At 50.6% G+C, this 17,284-nt stretch overlaps 1 protein-coding gene across 3 annotated transcripts in view; it reads right to left on the reverse strand.

The window, feature by feature from the left end:
• The window catches only part of PELI2 (pellino E3 ubiquitin protein ligase family member 2), a 144,383-nt gene that overhangs the window by 76,072 nt on the left and 51,027 nt on the right, over positions 1–17,284 (reverse strand). For 2 of the 3 annotated variants that reach the window (XM_051822914.2, XM_008269703.4), the window contains exon 3: positions 15,032–15,205. The exons of the other annotated variant lie outside the window; for it this stretch is intronic. In XM_051822914.2, coding sequence (XP_051678874.2) covers positions 15,032–15,205 — 174 coding nt within the window. The remainder of the gene's footprint in view (positions 1–15,031; positions 15,206–17,284) is intronic. 3 annotated transcript variants of the gene reach the window in all.

Here is a 17,284-nt window from a genome sequence, read left to right on the forward strand (position 1 = left end):
TTTGTGCCCCCCACTCATTAACCTTACGCAAGCTCACGTCTGAGCTCCAGGCCCAGATGTCCTACACTTTCTGACTCCCAGCACTTGGAGGTCTCACAAAGGCCTCACACTTGAAACATCAAATCAAAGAGCAAAGTCACCTTCACCTCCACCTGTACCTCCCTCCCCCAAGTAAAAACAAACCCAAAAAGACCCTGGGCCCCTCCACATGTCAGACCACCTTTCATTTCTTTGCAACAGAAGCTCAGGAGTCATCCAAGCTTTCCTACATACCCGCCACGTCCAGCCAACCTAAAGGTTGACCCGAGCACCCAAACCAATCTACTGCGCAACAATCACTCTGAGACGCCCGCTTCCCCTGAAGTTCATGGCCACAGCTCAGCCTGAACCTCACCTCTCCCTGCCTGGCCGGCAGCCGCTAACTGATCTCCAGGTGTCCAGCAACTCTGACATCTCCACATCATCACAGCCATCACTAACGCAGCCCCTCTGAAGTTGGAGTTCAGTCTCACTGGCCAATCTGCTGTTGAGAGCTCTGCCCCTTAGTGCCTGCCTGACGCCTGGACCAACAAGTCCTTCTACTTCCTTCCCAGGCCACTAGCAGAGTGCTGGATCAGAAGTGGAGCAGCCAGGACTCAAACCAAGGCCTATGTGAAAGGCCAGCATTGCAGGCGGTGGCTTAACCTGTTATGCCATAGTGCCAAACCCTGTGGCTGCATTTTTTAAAAATCTCAAATCTAAGGGATGAGCACACGCTGCATTCGTCTGTCTTCCCTCTTTAACCTTCGTAGAGCAGCTGCCCTGCCTTTTTAGAAAATAGTCTAACCTTCTGGCCTTTCATTTGCACAACTTCTGACGAGCTCAGTCCAGGTGTGTTGGAAAGTGCTGGGAGATCTGGATTCTCCCCATTTCTTACGCTCAGATTCAGGCTGCAGAGGCCGCGCAGAACACCTCGCGGACGGTGCGCTGTGTGCTTCCCACTATATAACATGCCAGGAGACATAGCCCTCTCCCCCTCCCCACCCCCAGACCTGGCCTTGTCCTGGCAAGAGCATGCCACAGCCACGCCCACACTGCTGGAGCCCCACCCCTTCCCTAACTGACCGTCCAGCAAAACCGCCACCCAGGGACCCTTAGCCACTAAGACGCCTCTCTGATGAGGAAGACAGGGATGGAGCCGGCAGGACACAGGCTGCGAGCAGGCCTGGAGAGTGAGTTCCGAGGGAGGCAAACGAGGGTCCCAGGAGGGCGGTCCCCGCCGAGAACAAAGCTGACAGGCAAAGTGATGAGGCCAGATGGAGCCAGGGGGAGATGGGAGCCAGGAAACCAGCAGAGAGCCCCAAAACTAAGCACAAAGAGAAACGAGCCAGCTATTAACTGAAGGAGTATTTTAGAGTTCAAGGCAAAATTTGCTGAACTAATTTTCTTACTAAAGGGCTGACGTCCTATCTACTCCTTCCTTTCACTCCCACAAGCACAGTGCGGTCACCCTCATTCGGCTGCAGGTGGATGTTCGAAGCTGGGTGACAGTGTGGGACTGGGACTGGAGACTCGGTGTGTCACAGTGGTGCGACCTTGGCAGGTGCGTCGTCTACCTCTGTGCCTGTTTCCCCATCTGCTGCACTGGGCCACTCAACTCACCTCGCCAGAGCGTGGGAACAGACAGGCCGTGCCAAGTGTCAGAGCCACATCCAGCGAGGGGAGACCGGGGACCTTTCCGTAATCACAGAGTTCGTATCATTGCAGGGTTGTGGTTAAGAAGCCTCTTCTTCCTTGAAATGACGTGAGCTAGGGGAATTCAGCCTTTGTAGAACAACGTGGACTGACTGACCACGGATGGGACTGCTGGGAAGAGTCAGCTAGCTGAACTGTCGGTTAAACACCCCTGCTGTGTCTGGGTGAACCACGGGGCAGCTGAGCCACCACGAGCAAAAGACAGCGCCGACCGCTCCAGAGCACGCTGCGTGCACTGCAGTCTACGAGGCTGCGACGGCTCCAGCCGGAGTCCAAGCTCACGGCTCAGGCCAGCCGCGCAGGGAGCAGCAGCGTGCCTTCCTGCACTATTGACACCCACGTGGTAAGCCCTTACAACTGTCAGCTGAGGGAAACGTAAATTCAGGAGTTGCGGACTACTGCTACCCTTTAGAAAATCCCAAGGTTCTTCCTGGGTATCGCTCACGAGTGGGCACGTTACTGTCCGAGACTCCGGAGTAAATGACCATCTCACATTAGGCCCAGGCCGACTGAAAGAAAAATGAAAGATCAGCCACGGGTTCCACTCTGCCTAATCTTTTTTTTTTTTTTTTTTTTTGACAGGCAGAGTGGACAGTGAGAGAGAGAGACAGAGAGAAAGGTCTTCCTTTGCCGTTGGTTCACCCTCCAATGGCTGCCGCGGCTGGCGCGCTGCGGCCGGCTGCTGTGGGCGGCGCACCGTGCTGATCTGAAGGCAGGAGCCAGGTACTTATCCTGGTCTCCCATGGGGTGCAGGCCCCAAGCACTTGGGCCATCCTCCACTGCACTCCCGGGCCACAGCAGAGAGCTGGCCTGGAAGAGGGGCAACCGGGACAGAATCCGGCGCCCCGACCGGGACTAGAACCCGGTGTGCCGGCGCCGCAAGGCGGAGGATTAGCCTAGTGAGCCGCGGCACCGGCCTCTGCCTAATCTTCTACCGTTCTCCTAGGTGCCTCGGGATGGACAATCCGCAAATCCAGATCCAGCCTCCGCAGAACACGGGCATGGGAAGCACTGGGCAGAAACAGGCCTGACCTGGCACCCTCACTAAGGCTCCGGGACAGCGAAGCTCTCGGCAGGGAGTGAGTTCATCCCAGGCTTCCAAACGCGGAGGACGGCACTCTTCCTTGGGTCCATTTCAAGCCTGAAGATTAATGTTCTTTTTAATAGTGATTTATGGCAAGATCAGATGCTTCTTCATGTCAAAGATGACTGTGTGTGCCTTTCCAATGTGACAAAGAAAACCTGCAAGAGCCAAACAAACGTGTGCAGTGTTTTCAGACAGGCTCAGGGCATAATGACCCCTAACGGCCTCGAGACCAGGCAAAAGCAATGAGCCAGGCATTAAGCAGGCTGGTTTGAAATGCTAAGGTGATGCAGTGAAAGTGCCAACAGTGCAGCTAAGGCCCGCTGGGATATCAACCAGTCTAGCAGGAGAGACCTGAGTCAGGAATTCGGTTACTGAAACACGAGTCGCGTTCGCCTGAACCGCCGAACGTCCTCAACATCGAAACTCCACTACTTCAACATGTGGGTGTGGATTGCTGGCTGAGTGGTGGTCCTGTTGATCAGTCCATCGCTTTGTAGAAAGATTTCTTCCTGTCTTCGGGCTCACGTCTGGCTCTAGATCCTGCCCTGCATGGCACCAGAAGGCAACAGAGACTGCGCTGGCTGGGGCAGCAGAGAGACCAGAGAGGAGTCTCTTCTCCCCTTGGCGCAGGCTGCGTGATCCCAGACTGGTTACATAACCACCCCATGCCCTCAGAATCTGCACTTTGAAAAATGGGAATGCTGGGGCCGGCGCCGTGGCTCACTTGGCTAATCCTCCACCTGTGGCGCCAGCATCCCATATGGGCGCTGTGTTCTAGTCCTGGTTGCTCCTCTTCTAGTCCAGCTCTGTGCTGTGGCCCAGGAAGTACAGTGGAGGATGGCCCAGGTGCTTGGGCCCCTACACCCGCAGGGGAGACCAGGAAGAAGCACCTGGCTCCTGGCTTCGGATCGGCACAGCGCCGGCCATAGCAGCCATTTGTGGGGTGAACCAATGGAAGGAAGACCTTTCTCTCTGTCTCTCTCTCTCACTGTCTAACTCTATGTCAAATAAGTAAAAAATAAATAAATAAATAAATAATAAAAGAAAGAAAAGGAAAGAAAAATGGGAATGCTGAAAGCCCTACTTTGCACAACTGTCGCAAGAAACAAGAATTAGAGAACTAGCGAAAAGCTCGTGGCACGCTGCTGGCAGACCTCTCGTAATTACTGCAGTGCTGGGCTGTGCGTGTGGGGAAGAAAGGCAGATGCAAATGCACTGCCTTCTTCAATAACAAATATTTGGAAAATGAATTATGACTGAGAGTACAAACAATATAAGCCTTTATACTTGGTCTTTGGTTTGAAATCACTACTTCTTGTTTTGTAAGGACTCCCCATTAAACAGGTAAACTGCCGGGGCTGGCACTGTTGCACAGTTAGTGAAGCCGCTGCCTGCAGTGCTGGCCATCCCATATGGGTGCTGGTTCGAGTCCCGGCTGCTCCTCTTCTCCTTTTTTTTTTTTTTTTTTTTTAATTTGACAGGCAGAGTTAGACAGAGAGAGAGAGAGAGAGAGAGAGAAACAGAGAGAAAGGTTTTCCTTCCATTGGTTCACCCAAATGGCCACTACGGCAGGCGCTGCACCGATCTGAAGCCAGGAGTCAGGTGCTTCCCCCTGGGATTCCTCCTGGTCTCCCATGCGGGTGCAGGGGCTCAAGCACCTGGGCCATCCTCCACTGCCTTCCCGGGCCACAGCAGAGAGCTGGACTGGAAGAGGAGCAACTGGGACTAGAACCCGGCACCCATATGGGATGCTGGCGCCACAGGTGGAGGATTAACCAAGTGAGCCACAGTGCCGGCCCCGCTAGCTGCTCCCCTTCTGATCCAGCTCTCTGCTTTGGCCTGGGAAAGCAGTAGAAGATGGCCCAAGTCCTTGGGTCCCTGCACCCATGTGGGAGACCAGGAAGAAGCTCCTGGCTTTGATATTGGCCCAGCTCCAGCCATTGAAGCCATTCGGGGAGTGAAGCAGCAGATGGAAGACCTCTCTCTCTCTCTCCCTCTCATTCTCTCTCTCTCTCTCTCTGCCTCTGCCTCTCTGTAATTCTGCCTTTCAAATAAATAAATAAATCCTAAAAAATAATTAAAAAAAAACAGGTAAATAGCTGACTGCCAGAAAACCTAAGCCTGATGTGGACCTGCTGTCTCCCAGGTGCACGTGCCATGTGCTGCCACCCATGCAAGGGAGAGTGACTCCCACAGTGAGGGTGAACCCCAGGTACACCTGATCAACATCGAGCCAGCAAAGCCTGAGCGAGCACTGCCTGTCTATATGGCAGGGACACAAACTTGCACTACAGCTTAATTCAATCCCCAGGTCCTGGTACTCGTAGCGAACATTATACATAAATACCAAAGAAACAGCTGGTGGGCTCAGATATTTCAATTTCCAAACCAACTTTTATCTGCCTATCTAACCAACAGCTTTGTGTTCAGATCAGGATGAATGTGTCAGACTGGCCATTCAACTTAGTTATTTACTGGGGTTTCCACCAAACTTGGTAATTTTAAGTTCTGCTTCATGGCTAACCGTGCCCTGAGAAATCAACAGCAAGAACCATGGAACATTTCTACATTTAACTAACAGATCATTTTAAATATAACCTTCGGTTTTAATATTCCCAGTGGTTTTTAATGAAGCTTCAGCATCTACCATCTGTGATCAGACGCTGCCTTCTCAAGTTGTTGGTCTTTAACTGGATTCTGCCTCAGCAGCAACACGGGAAAAAGGGGAAGAGAAGATGCAGCTGAAGGCCCAGGTCAGTGGGGACGGCAGCCCCAGAGGACGGCTCAGGGACACCACGCGCTCACCCTCGGGGGTAGGGGTGAGCTCACACGTGACTGCACTGCAGCCGCTCTTGTTGACAGAACCGCAGCAGAGGAGAGGAAAAGACAGGAGCTCCAAGTCATGAGTTCAGGAAAACACACAAAAAAATAGCAAAAAAAAAAAAAAAAAAAGTGAAGTCAAAAGCTGGCTCTTGGAGAATACGAGGCTATTCACGCTGGGAAAGCACATTCAGATCAATGTCCCCGTGAATGCTCAGCCCTGGAGCGGGCTCTCAATACTATCTCAGGGAGCAAACTTTGCTCCCCCACTCTGCTCCCTACCTCTTTCTTCAAATTCCCTTCTTACCACCCCCATCCCTTATGTAGCTTTTTTTTTTTTCCAGACATAACTTTTTCGTTGAGAACAGAAAACCACCAAGCAGGTGGCCTTCCACGCTGCTCAGGAGCAAACCTGCCTGCAGCCTGCCCCGACTTCTCCGTTTCTACCCCGTCACTCCCCTCCACCTGGTCACACGTACGGCACCTGTTCCTGTGTCCAGCCTCCCACCAACAACTGCCTGTGCCGGGCCACTGGCGTATGCCCGTGCTCGCCCACCACCCTCCACTATAGGTGAGAAGGCACCCAAGCCCCGCCGAGCCCCCGGCCAATGCTGGCCCCAACACTGCACACTGTCCTCGCCATCTCCTATCTGGCCGACAGTGCCCAAAGCCTCAGCCACAGCAGCCACAATCTGCATGTGGCCACTTCCCCGCAAGCCATGCCTTCCCGGACCCCAGCACCGTGTGCCACTGGCAGCCAGTCCCTTCTGTTTCAGCAAGCTCCCTGGATTATCCTGCCCACTTTCTGCTCACTCCTTTTCAATCCTGCCCCTCTCCACACTGCTGAGTTCCGGAATCATCCAAGTGCATCCAACTCGTGTCCCCAACCTTCCACTCGTATCTCATCAGCATCTCAAATCAATCAGGGTCCAAATCAAACTCCTGAATTTCTCCCTAAGCTGCCTCCCTCTCCTGCCTCCACCTTAGTGAATGGCGTCACCAGCCACTACGTTCATTCATGATTCCACGGAGTCCTGTTGTTTCTGCTTTAAGAATCTGCCCACGTCTCTGGAACACTAGGGTCACTCTCCTAGTTGTACTATGGTTTCCCAGAGACGCAAACCAATAGGGTACATGCGGACGACTGTGCACGATTGTGCTAGCCAATGCCGGGGTGATGCGGGTGGACCAGGGTGCACCGCAGGGCGGGTGGGCTAAGGGCTCCCCCTATCCACGCCTTCCCGGGATCGGCCGAGGCCCCACCCACGTGGTGGAGGGCAAACTGCTGTTCTCCAACCCTACCAGTTCACATCAATCTCATGTAAGAATGCTCCCCCACACCCAACAGACATCCAGCATCCCGTCTGATCACCCACCCAAGGACTGTGGTCGCTCGGCCACGTTAGCACAGAAAAATCAATGGTCACGCCTGCCTGAGCTCCCCCATCTAGGGCCTCCCCTGCCCCCTGGGCTAACTGCTCTCCCTGCTCCCACCCTTTCCTTCCACGTCAGAGCCGGGGCACCCTCTCAGACCATGAAGCTCCCCCTCAACCCTCAAGAGCCTTCCAATGCACCTAGCCGGAAAGCAAGGCCCCTCCCTTTCCAGGCCTGGAAGGGCTCATCCCAGGCGCCAAGTCTCAGGAAACCAGCCCCCCAGTCCGCCCAGGGCCTTGGAACAGGCCACTGACTACACCCTGCTGCTCTCCTTGTAAGGCTGGGATCTATCATCCTTCCTAACCCTGCATAACTCAGGCCTGTGTCCCTGGCCCTCAGGAATCTCTGGCACTGCTGGCCCCCTTCCGGCACGGAGCACACAGCAATGCTACCTATCTGCTTATTTGGCCACTTATTTATTACCTGTGCCTGCCACGGTGACCTCAATCAGTGCAGAGGCCACGTCTGAGCTAACTCACTCCCTGCACAGCCCAGGGCCTGGCACGTGCAGAATTTCATCACCATTAATCAAACAAACAGAAGCATTCAACTAGAGGAAAAATTTAAATAGATGACACAATAACAGTATTTTTAAAAAATAGATGCAAGTGGGAAAAAAATTCCAGCTTCGATTACATCAAGGTTAAAAAGAAACCTCAAATACAGGATAAATAAAGTTAAAGGACAAAGAAAGCAAGTGTAACCCTCCTAACAGAGCCTTCCTAAAAACAAACGCAAGTCCAAGGTGGGCAAGGAACTTCACCACCAGCTGGGCAGTAATGCTAGAAAGTGCAGATTCCCACACTGGCACATCAGGCTGCAGAACTGACAACCACCCTTTAAAGATCTGACAAGGGTCCCATGGGTCCTTTCTCAAGTGGGCAGAGAGAACGAGTGCAGCGTGGGGGGCGAGACGGTGGGGCTGGGGGGTGGGGCGTGGGAGCCCCCTCTGGTGGGGAACCCCACGGAGGGGCTGTGAAGCACAGGACGACGCAGTTTCCAGAGCGCAGTGACCAAGCCAGCGCCGGTGGCATCCTCCCCATCTCATTCCCGGACAGCAAGGCGGCATCAGGCACCAAGATGTCTCTGTGCAAACACGGACGTGGAAGTGCCAGCTCCTGAGAGACCAAACTCGTCTCACAGTCACAGTCTGCACCACAGCCAGCAACGCTACCCGGTCTCCCCCGGCCCAGCAATCACAGGGATATGAAGCCACGTTCTGCCATGGGGGGGGGGGGGGAGACGTCAGGGAAGCCGCCCACACGCTGACGGACGCCACGGGCGCCACGCCGTCCCCTCCCGTCCCATCGCCCAGCCCAGCCCAGAAGCCATCGGGGGCCCGGACCCCAGCCCCACCCCCACATGACTCATTATCGCCTCCACCCAGCCCCACTTAATTTTCCCATTGTGGATTCCACCTGGGTCTCGGTTGAGATTAAATTTCACAAAAGAAGAAAATATTGCAACCAACTCAACCATCGTGAATGCTAAGAACATGTATTTTCTGAGAAAAGTTTTTATCTGTCTCTGGCCAAAAATTATTCAAACGCCATGGCACTTCAGGAAGTCACATACATTGCCTGAAAAGCAATGGATTCTGGAAGCCACGGTGGCCGCTGTTCATTTCATGGGTTACACGAAGGCTCCCCACAGGCAAAAAATTAGAGTTCTCCCCACAACATTCAACTCTGTAAAGTCCTTACTGCTTAAGTAGGCTGAGCAGTTTTCTAAGGAGGCACATATTGGGTATTTTTTTTTGTTTGTGCAACAAATAATTAGGTTTTAAATATGTTGCAGGTACTACTGACTTCTGTTTATTCTGATATAATATCCTAAGGTAAAATAAATGGCAAACTTTTAAAAATACATTCAAAAATTTACAATAACTGATGTCTTAGTGCTATGAAATTTAAAAACATACTAGGTAACAGAAGGGACATTCACAATGGAATATTTACTATACAGCAACAAGCAAATCATTATATCCAATGGGATACTTTACTCACAAATATAATGTTACAAGAAAGCCAGAAATGATAAAGTATGTGCTACAGACCCTATTTATTAGAGTGTGAAAAATATCCTACCGACCCACGGCAGGCTGCTGGTGACCCGGTCACTGCTGCTGGGCAGGGGGCACTCAGGACACAGGTGTGAATGGGTATGGTTTACTTTAAGAAAACTCAACACAGTCTACACTTACGAGCTGAGCACAGGCTGAGCTGGAGCCAGAAGCTCAACCCAGCTCCCTGTGTGAGGGGCAGGAACCTAATCACCACCGCCTCCTGGAGTACACGTGGGCAGGAAGCTGGAATTCCGAGCCAGAGCCGGGACTTGCACGCCGGCATCTTGACTGATCTGCGTACTTGAGAGAGAGGCTTCTTAAGATACAAAACACTCGAAAAGAACTGCTTACCAGAATTCCCTTTGTACTAAAATTCAAGGGATCCAGATTTAGCATTAGCTCTACTCGGCTCGTAAGACTTAAATATCAGTGCCGTTTAGAAGTTCATAGACACAACATTCTTGGGTTTATGGTACCAGACTGCAGGGTCCAACAACAGATGGGACTTCTCTTTAATTCTGGCGGGAGATCACGGATGGTCATGTTAACAGTTCCAACCAGCCACTCCAGGATGACTTGGACGAACTTTTGAAACCTCAGTCAAAGGCTCGACACCGCACACGGCAAGGAGCCCAGAGCTACCCTCTGGTAAACAGCAAGCAGGGAAGCTGAGGCTGCAGGCTGGGGAGCACAGGGCGAGGAGCTCCGGCGCAGGCAGGTGTGCCGCCCCCGGCGGGCCCTGTCCTGGGGTCCCCGTGCCCCACCCAGGAGGGTGCTGACCGCTGGCAGAGCTGGTGGGCTCGAGGGTTCAGCAACTGCTCCTTACTAAAGCTTCCTGCCCTGTCAATTCCAAAGTCCCGGGGAAAGCCTGTGTTTAGACCGTGAAGATGCAGTTCTAACTTTGACCCTCTCAGAGCGTTTTAGCTGAGCTTCGTGCAATTGAACAAGAGACAGGTAAGTATCAGCCCGACACCTCACTGCACACTGAGCCTGTTTCATAACACGGTGGATACATTCAACAGAGACGTTCCCTAATATCATTAACATTAATCAGCTGCTACCGCCTGGGTGGCATGGGACGTGGCCCCAGGGGTCCATCCCCTCCAAACTCGCGCTGGGTCACCAGGAGCACACACTGTGCCAGGAGGCGGGAGTACCGAAATGAGAGCCCGGCCCTGCCTCCCAGGAGCTGCCGCGCGGGACACCAGGAGAAGCCAGACCACCTTCCAGAGCTGAAACCGCTCGCTCTGCTCACCTGGATCACAGGTGTCACCAAGAAAGAGCTTGAAATTCGGTACGACCTATCAGCCAAGGCGGCACACCAGAGGGTCTGCAGGACTCTCACAGAGGCTAAGGCCAATAACGCACGGGCACGTGAGAGGCAGAAGGGGAAGCCACCGGCCACAGATGCACAGGTTTCCCGCGATGTGCCGCGGCAACCATCCCCGCACGCCAGGCAGCCGCGTGGCGCTTCCATAGGACGCACTCTCCTTGCGGAGCCCCAGACTTCAGCCGACAGCTCAGCCCGGCCGTGCTACCAGGCCGTGGCTCCACAGAGCACGAGCGTGGCGCCCCTTCAAATGGCCGTGGTGCCCAAGTCACACTCGTGGAAGAGGCTGGGGCGGATGCCGGTTTGGGCCCCGACCCGCAGAGCCTGTCTGTGCCACCTGCTAAGTACAGCCACAGCGTAATTAACACTCCTGGGCCCCCGGCACCACCCCACTTTTGTGCCCTGACACAACGTCCTGGACTTCTTCAAGGAGTCAGGCTGAAAAAAGTTCCTTCCAACTTCAAAGCGCCATGCTTTAAAAAGGTAAATTTACAGCCATGGATTCTCTTCCTCCGTGAGAACACGGGTGCAACTGCCCGGGTCATGGTCATAATTCAAATCAGTTTGTATAAAAGCGAAATTATAAATGCAAATGCAAATATTCTCCCACACTGACATGTTAAAAGCATCTCTTTAATAAAACCGTGCTTTAAGGACAACCCAATTAAACGACTTTTTTCCGACGAACACGTGCTTCAAGCGAAGCCTGTAATTACTGCATATCAGTAATGCAGACAGTTATGCCAATAATGAAGGCGCTGCGTGCTACAGTCGGGCTGCCCTGCTCTGGAGCTCCAGCTCCAACAGACTTTTAAAAAGACACAAAACCCTCTCTCCTTGCCCTCCAATCCCCTAATCCCTTCCCAATCCTTTCATCTCCTCCAATGCAAGGTTCAGGGCTGCTCAGTTTGGACGAGGCATCTTTTTTTTTCATCTTTTTTTTTTTTTTTTTTTGACAGGCAGAGTGGACAGTGAGAGAGAGAGACAGAGAGAAAGGTCTTCCTTTTGCCGTTGGTTCACCCTCCAATGGCTGCTGCGGCCGGCGCACCGCGCTGATCCAATGGCAGGAGCCAGGTACTTCTCCTGGTCTCCCATGGGGTGCAGGGCCCAAGCACTTGGGCCATCCTCCACTGCACTCCCTGGCCACAGCAGAGAGCTGGCCTGGAAGAGGGGCAACCGGGACAGAATCCAGTGCCCCGACCGGAACTAGAACCCGGTGTGCCGGCGCCACAAGGTGGAGGATTAGCCTAGTGAGCCGCGGTGCCGGCCTGGACAAGACATCTTGCATTTACTAGTCCATAAGATGGTTTTCACAAGTTTTCTCCCACTGCTCTAACAGATGATACAACACAGCAACTAGGCAGCAGTGCAAGTTCATGACCACGCAGGAGTCCAGTAGCCCCGGCCAGTTTCTCCACCAGAATCTTAGAAGGCCAAAATCAAAAGGGCACCAGGGGGTGCTCCTTCATGGCGTCCCAAGGAAGACTCTTCCAGACGCAGTGGATGTGGGCAGGACTCAGCGCCCTGCAACCACAGGACTGAAGTCCTTGGGGGCTGACTGCTGGGCAGACCCCGGGTCCACAGCCCCCTGCCTCTACCTTCAGGTCTTTCCTGCCCCTTCTGCCCTCACATCTCTGGGTTTTCTGCCACCCGTGTCTACTTTGACAGACCCCTGGGGTTGCAATGTGCCCATGGATACCCCAGGATCATCCAGTTTAAGTTCCATGGTCTCAACCCCACCTGTGAAGTCTCTTCCACGTTGGAAGGGAGCAGCGCAGGCTGCAGAGATTAAGCACGGGCAACTTTGGGGTGGGGATGCGATGGGGGGAGGGCACTATTCTGCTGACCACATAATACAAACAGAAAAGAGATGCATGTCCCTTTTCCTACAAAACAATGAGTAATTCTTCTGCCCACACCACACAGCAGAGCAGAGAGGTAACATGACGTTAGGTATCAGCACACACACAGACTCGCTGCTGGTGCTGGAAAAGACACACACTCCACGTGCTGGAACAAAGATGAGAGGAAGCCAAAGTCGGACGTGAGCGTCAAACCACCCGACTGCCCAAACTAAGGAACCGGGATACTCCGATGCAGTCCTTGAACCCTCTGTAAGTGGTCACGGTGGGCATTGTGAATCGTATTTCAAATTTTAATTTGAAGCACAATGCAAAATTTTACCTGCAATTTTATCTAGAAGACACTTGGACAAATCTGTCTGGAGAAACGGTACCAAGGAACTCTGCTTCAAACCCCAACACACTGCGAGGAAGCTGCCTGGCTCAGACGCGGCGGCACCAGCGCAGCTCACTTAGCTGACTGCACAGACGTGACTCGGGGGCCGGTACCGTGGGGCGGCAGATGAGGCCGTCACCAAGACACTGGCACTCCATATGGTTGCTGGTTCACGTCCCAGCTGCCCCACTTACAGCCCAGGTCCCTGCTAACGCACTGCGAAAAGCAGTGGAATATGTCCCAAACGTTTGGGCCCCCGCCACCCCCGTGAGAGACCCGGAAGAAGCTCCCGGCTCCTGGCTTCGGTCTGGCCCAGCCCTGGCCATTGCAGCCATCTGGGTGGAAGATCTGTCTCTCTCCCTCCTTTTGTCTCTCCCTCTCTGGTTGTAGCTCTGACTTTCAAATAAGCAAGTAAACAAAAAAAAAATCTTTAAAAATTTAAACAAGAACACCTGATGTTCATTTTGGAAAAAGCAGAACTGAAAATCTAAACCAAAAAGTATAGGAGAAAAAGATAACTCACAACTTACTGTAATTAACACTATTTGCAATGAGAAAACAATTAAAAACTTTTATAAAGCATTAGAATATTGATGAGCCGAAATTTATAGAAATGTAATTGATTTAATAATAACCATTTATTTCAAGTACTTCATATATAAGAACATATTGAAACTTCCCACTCTCCCACCTCCTTCCTCTCTTACTTTCTCTTAACTTTTGCACTGACTTTTTTTTTTTTTTTTTTTTTTTTTGACAGGCAGAGTTAGACAGTGAGAGAGAGAGAGACAGAGAGAAAGGTCTTCCTTTTTCCATCGGTTCACCCCCCAATGGCCGCTGTGGCTGGCCGTGTTGCGGCCGGCACTCTGCGCCGATCCAAAGCCAGGAGCCAGGTGCTTTTCCTGGTCTCCCATGAGGGTGCAGGGCTCAAGCACCTGGGCCATCCTTCACTGTACGTCCGGGCCACAGCAGAGAGCTGGACTGGAAGAGGAGCAACCGGGACAGAATCTGGCACCCCAACCGGGACTAGAACCCTGGGTGCCGGCACTGCAGGCAGAGGATTAGCTTAGTGAGCCGCGGCGCCGGCCATTGACATATTTTTTTTTTAAGATTTATTTATCTGAAAGTAAGAGTTACACAGAGAGAGAAGGAGACAAAGAAAGAGGGAGAGAGGGAGAGAGGGAGGTCTTCCATCTGCTGGTTTGCTCCCCAGTTGGTCACAACAGCCAGAGCCTCTCCCAGGTCTCCCACATGTGTGCAGGGGCCCAAGGACTGGGGCCATCTTCTGCTGCTTTCCCAGGCCACAGCAGAGAGCTGGATAAGAAGGGGAGCAGCCAAGACTCAAACTGGCGCCCATATGGGACGTCGGCAGTGCAGGCGATGACTTCACCTGCTAAGCCACAGCACCAGCCCTGGACATACTTTCAATTTAATTTATAATCACAAGCTTAATCCTCTGCTAAATAAAGAATTCAACGAGAAGTGTAAAAAAAAAAAAAAACAAAAACAAAAAAACAAAACACTGTTCCTCAGGAGTATAGATAAGAGATACAAACAATAATGAAATCTCAAGATGTCAATTCCGCTCACTTACGTTATATTCTTTTGTACTCTGTATGTCAGTTAGCACAAATCAGAGAAAATGTATATACAGCACAAAATGGGATCATCACCTAATTGAAGATCTATTTATGAAACTAATTTCATGCCAGGGATGAAAACTTAACCACAATTTTTTTTTTAAATGAAGTATATAAATTAAAAACTTTTAAGCAATCCCATTTCTTCTCTAACTAATACAGCCGACTCATGAACCTGTGTAAGTGGTGTCTGGTGACTGATGGCACTATCACATGCAGATCACTTCCAAGCCACCTGCTCCTATCAGACATTACTGATGTGACCCTGTATTTTATGGATCTGTCACAAGCTAAGCAATGTGCGAGCCATGATTTAAGAAACCAAACTCTTCCAGTAACATCTCGATTTAACTGAAGACAATGGATGGACTTATAACCTTAACAGACACAGATTTTCCCACAACAAAATATTATTCGTGATAAGTCTTTCATTACTTTCTGCTGAACTGTAGTTAGGGTTAGGGTTAGGGTTATACTGAGATTTTTATAATCACTCTATTATCATATAAGATGGGAAACTCACTTATTAGATTATCCTGTTTAATTATCTAGCTTAATTTTATAAAATTGCATTCACCCTATAATCTATTGCACTTTGAAAACATTGGTCAACTTCTAAGAATCAATGCATCAAAAAGACTTTTATCCAGAGTTAACTGTTCTCCACGTCTGTCATCAAATACCTGTATCTTCGTGTGATGTTCTGAGTAACTCAATAGCTTTTCAAGTAGAATATTTTGTTGCATTTCAAATGTGTTTGTTGTTCTAACATCCTCTGCTTCTCTGTCGCATGTTTTTCTAACATCTTCTGCTTCTCTGTCGCAGTCTCCTCTATGTGGTGGTCGGGGCTCTGTCACCTGTTATTTGTCAGATAAATACTTCCATTTTAATCACCGCAGTGTTCCTGTCTCCTGAAACCAAAGAAGAATCTGACACTGGTTCCAGCGTCAGGTAGCAAAGGCAAATCTCTACACTGTGTAGCTGTCCAGTGTCTGCCACAGCCAGTACCCAGGTCTTCACAGAGGGTCCTACTGAGTGTTACGCGGGCAGCACTACTTGCCGCTCACCAGGTCTGAGTTCTTCCTTGCTGTAACCCTAAGTTCTCGGACATGAACTCTAATTCTCTGGCATTTATTTCACGTAAGGTAATGAACAGAAAACTTCTTAAGAGGAAAACGTTCAGTGGTTTACCTGGTTTACCTGTTATCCAGAGATAACCACACAAATGCCCAGGTGCCAGCAAGGGGGCTGGGACCAGACGGAGGCGTCTGGAAGGTTTTCTAGAACTCTGGCTGAGACAACTGCTTTTCTCCCTAGCCTTATACTTGCACCAACTCTACAAAATTTATAAGGTCTTCATGTCGGTCTATCTCGCTAAAACAGTTTTCTTGAGAATGGCAGTAATGTAATATATTTCAGATATTTTTCCTTCCAGCTCCATGAAATCAACAAAAGCTATCATACTGTCTTCAAAGTCTTGAATACTGCATTTTAAGTAAATTATTAAAACACTTCAACATGAAATGGTTGAAACTTTGTCAATGATTACACTTACTGCCCTGATTTGTAAGTTTTCCAAAGTGTTTTTTCACCTCAGTAGATGTATGCTTCACAGCGCTCAGTACCTTGAGTGAATATGTACATTTCTATAATGAAGTCTCAATAAATATCAGGAAATTACTCTAAACTGAGCCACATATTATAACAGCACCTCACATATGGCTGTCTTTTGCTCTATCAATATTTTTAACATGTTCTGAAAGTTGTTATTTTAAGTTTTTGGAAACTGATTCATGCTTACATTTTTTGTTGATGTAACCAAGTTATCTTTCATTCTAGACATACAGTTTAGTATCACAAGCCACTCTGGCTTGCAGTTCATCACTACTGTTTATCTTTTTCCCTCACAGGTTCAGAATATTCATGTTTATGACACCCAAATGCATAAAATTATCCAAACTTTGTTGCCTCTTTTATAATAAAATATTGCTAGATTAACAAAACTATAATAATCTACTTCATTAAATTGATTCTTCAACTTATAAATACCAAGAAATATAAATATCACCATTAACTGCTAACCCAAGCATTATAATGCAGTAACAGTGAAAGAAACCAAAATAAGAACCATCTAAACCCAACCACTTAAAAACAGCAGCCGTCAGAAAGTCTGAGCAGAAGAGCCGACAATCGCCCTCAGCAGGCAAGGGGCCGGGCCGCTTTGTGAAGAGCACACAGCACCGTGAGACGCAGGCAGAACAGCAGCCCCGCCCAGCGATCCCAACAAACAGCTGTGGTTCTTCTCTCCACCCTCACTCCAACACCGCTGTACTCCACTCTGAGACAGGCCCACTGGAACAAAGTCAAGTGCAGTTACTGTTCAGATATATGAATACCCAGAAAAAGGGCGGTTCAGGGAAGCACGACCTAAGCAGGGCGACCATGAGGAAGTCCTTGACTGCAGTGCTGCTACATTTAAACCATGCTGCTCAACGCCCCCTGATCAGGCTCTGCAACCTCTCCATCAGCATCGCCACCATGCTACGGGCTGGCTAAGTTAACAGCGGAACGGCTGTCCCACCTCCTCGCAAGTAGAGGAACACATCCACTCGACTTCTCCGCCATGCCACACCACCCCTCCGCCTAACACCTTGCAGTGGTTCCCACTAGAGAGCATTCTCTGACTCTGCTCTCCTGCCTGACTCCCGTCTCCCAGGCAGGATCCCCGGCTATTCAGCCTGACCTTGCACCCCTTTCCTCCCAGCCCTTCTCACAACGTGCAGCTCCATGTGTATTCCAGCGGTACTTTACGGTGGCCTCCTCACTGGACACCTAGCTCCAGGCAGATGTGTTCTGTTCGCTGCAGAAAATTCAATACCTGGCATGAAGCCCGGCCTTGGAAGGTGCTGGATAAATATTTGTTGAATAAACGAAGG

The sequence above is a fragment of the Oryctolagus cuniculus genome, chromosome 12, assembly GCF_964237555.1.
Source record: "Oryctolagus cuniculus chromosome 12, mOryCun1.1, whole genome shotgun sequence".
Lineage (NCBI taxonomy): Eukaryota > Metazoa > Chordata > Mammalia > Lagomorpha > Leporidae > Oryctolagus > Oryctolagus cuniculus.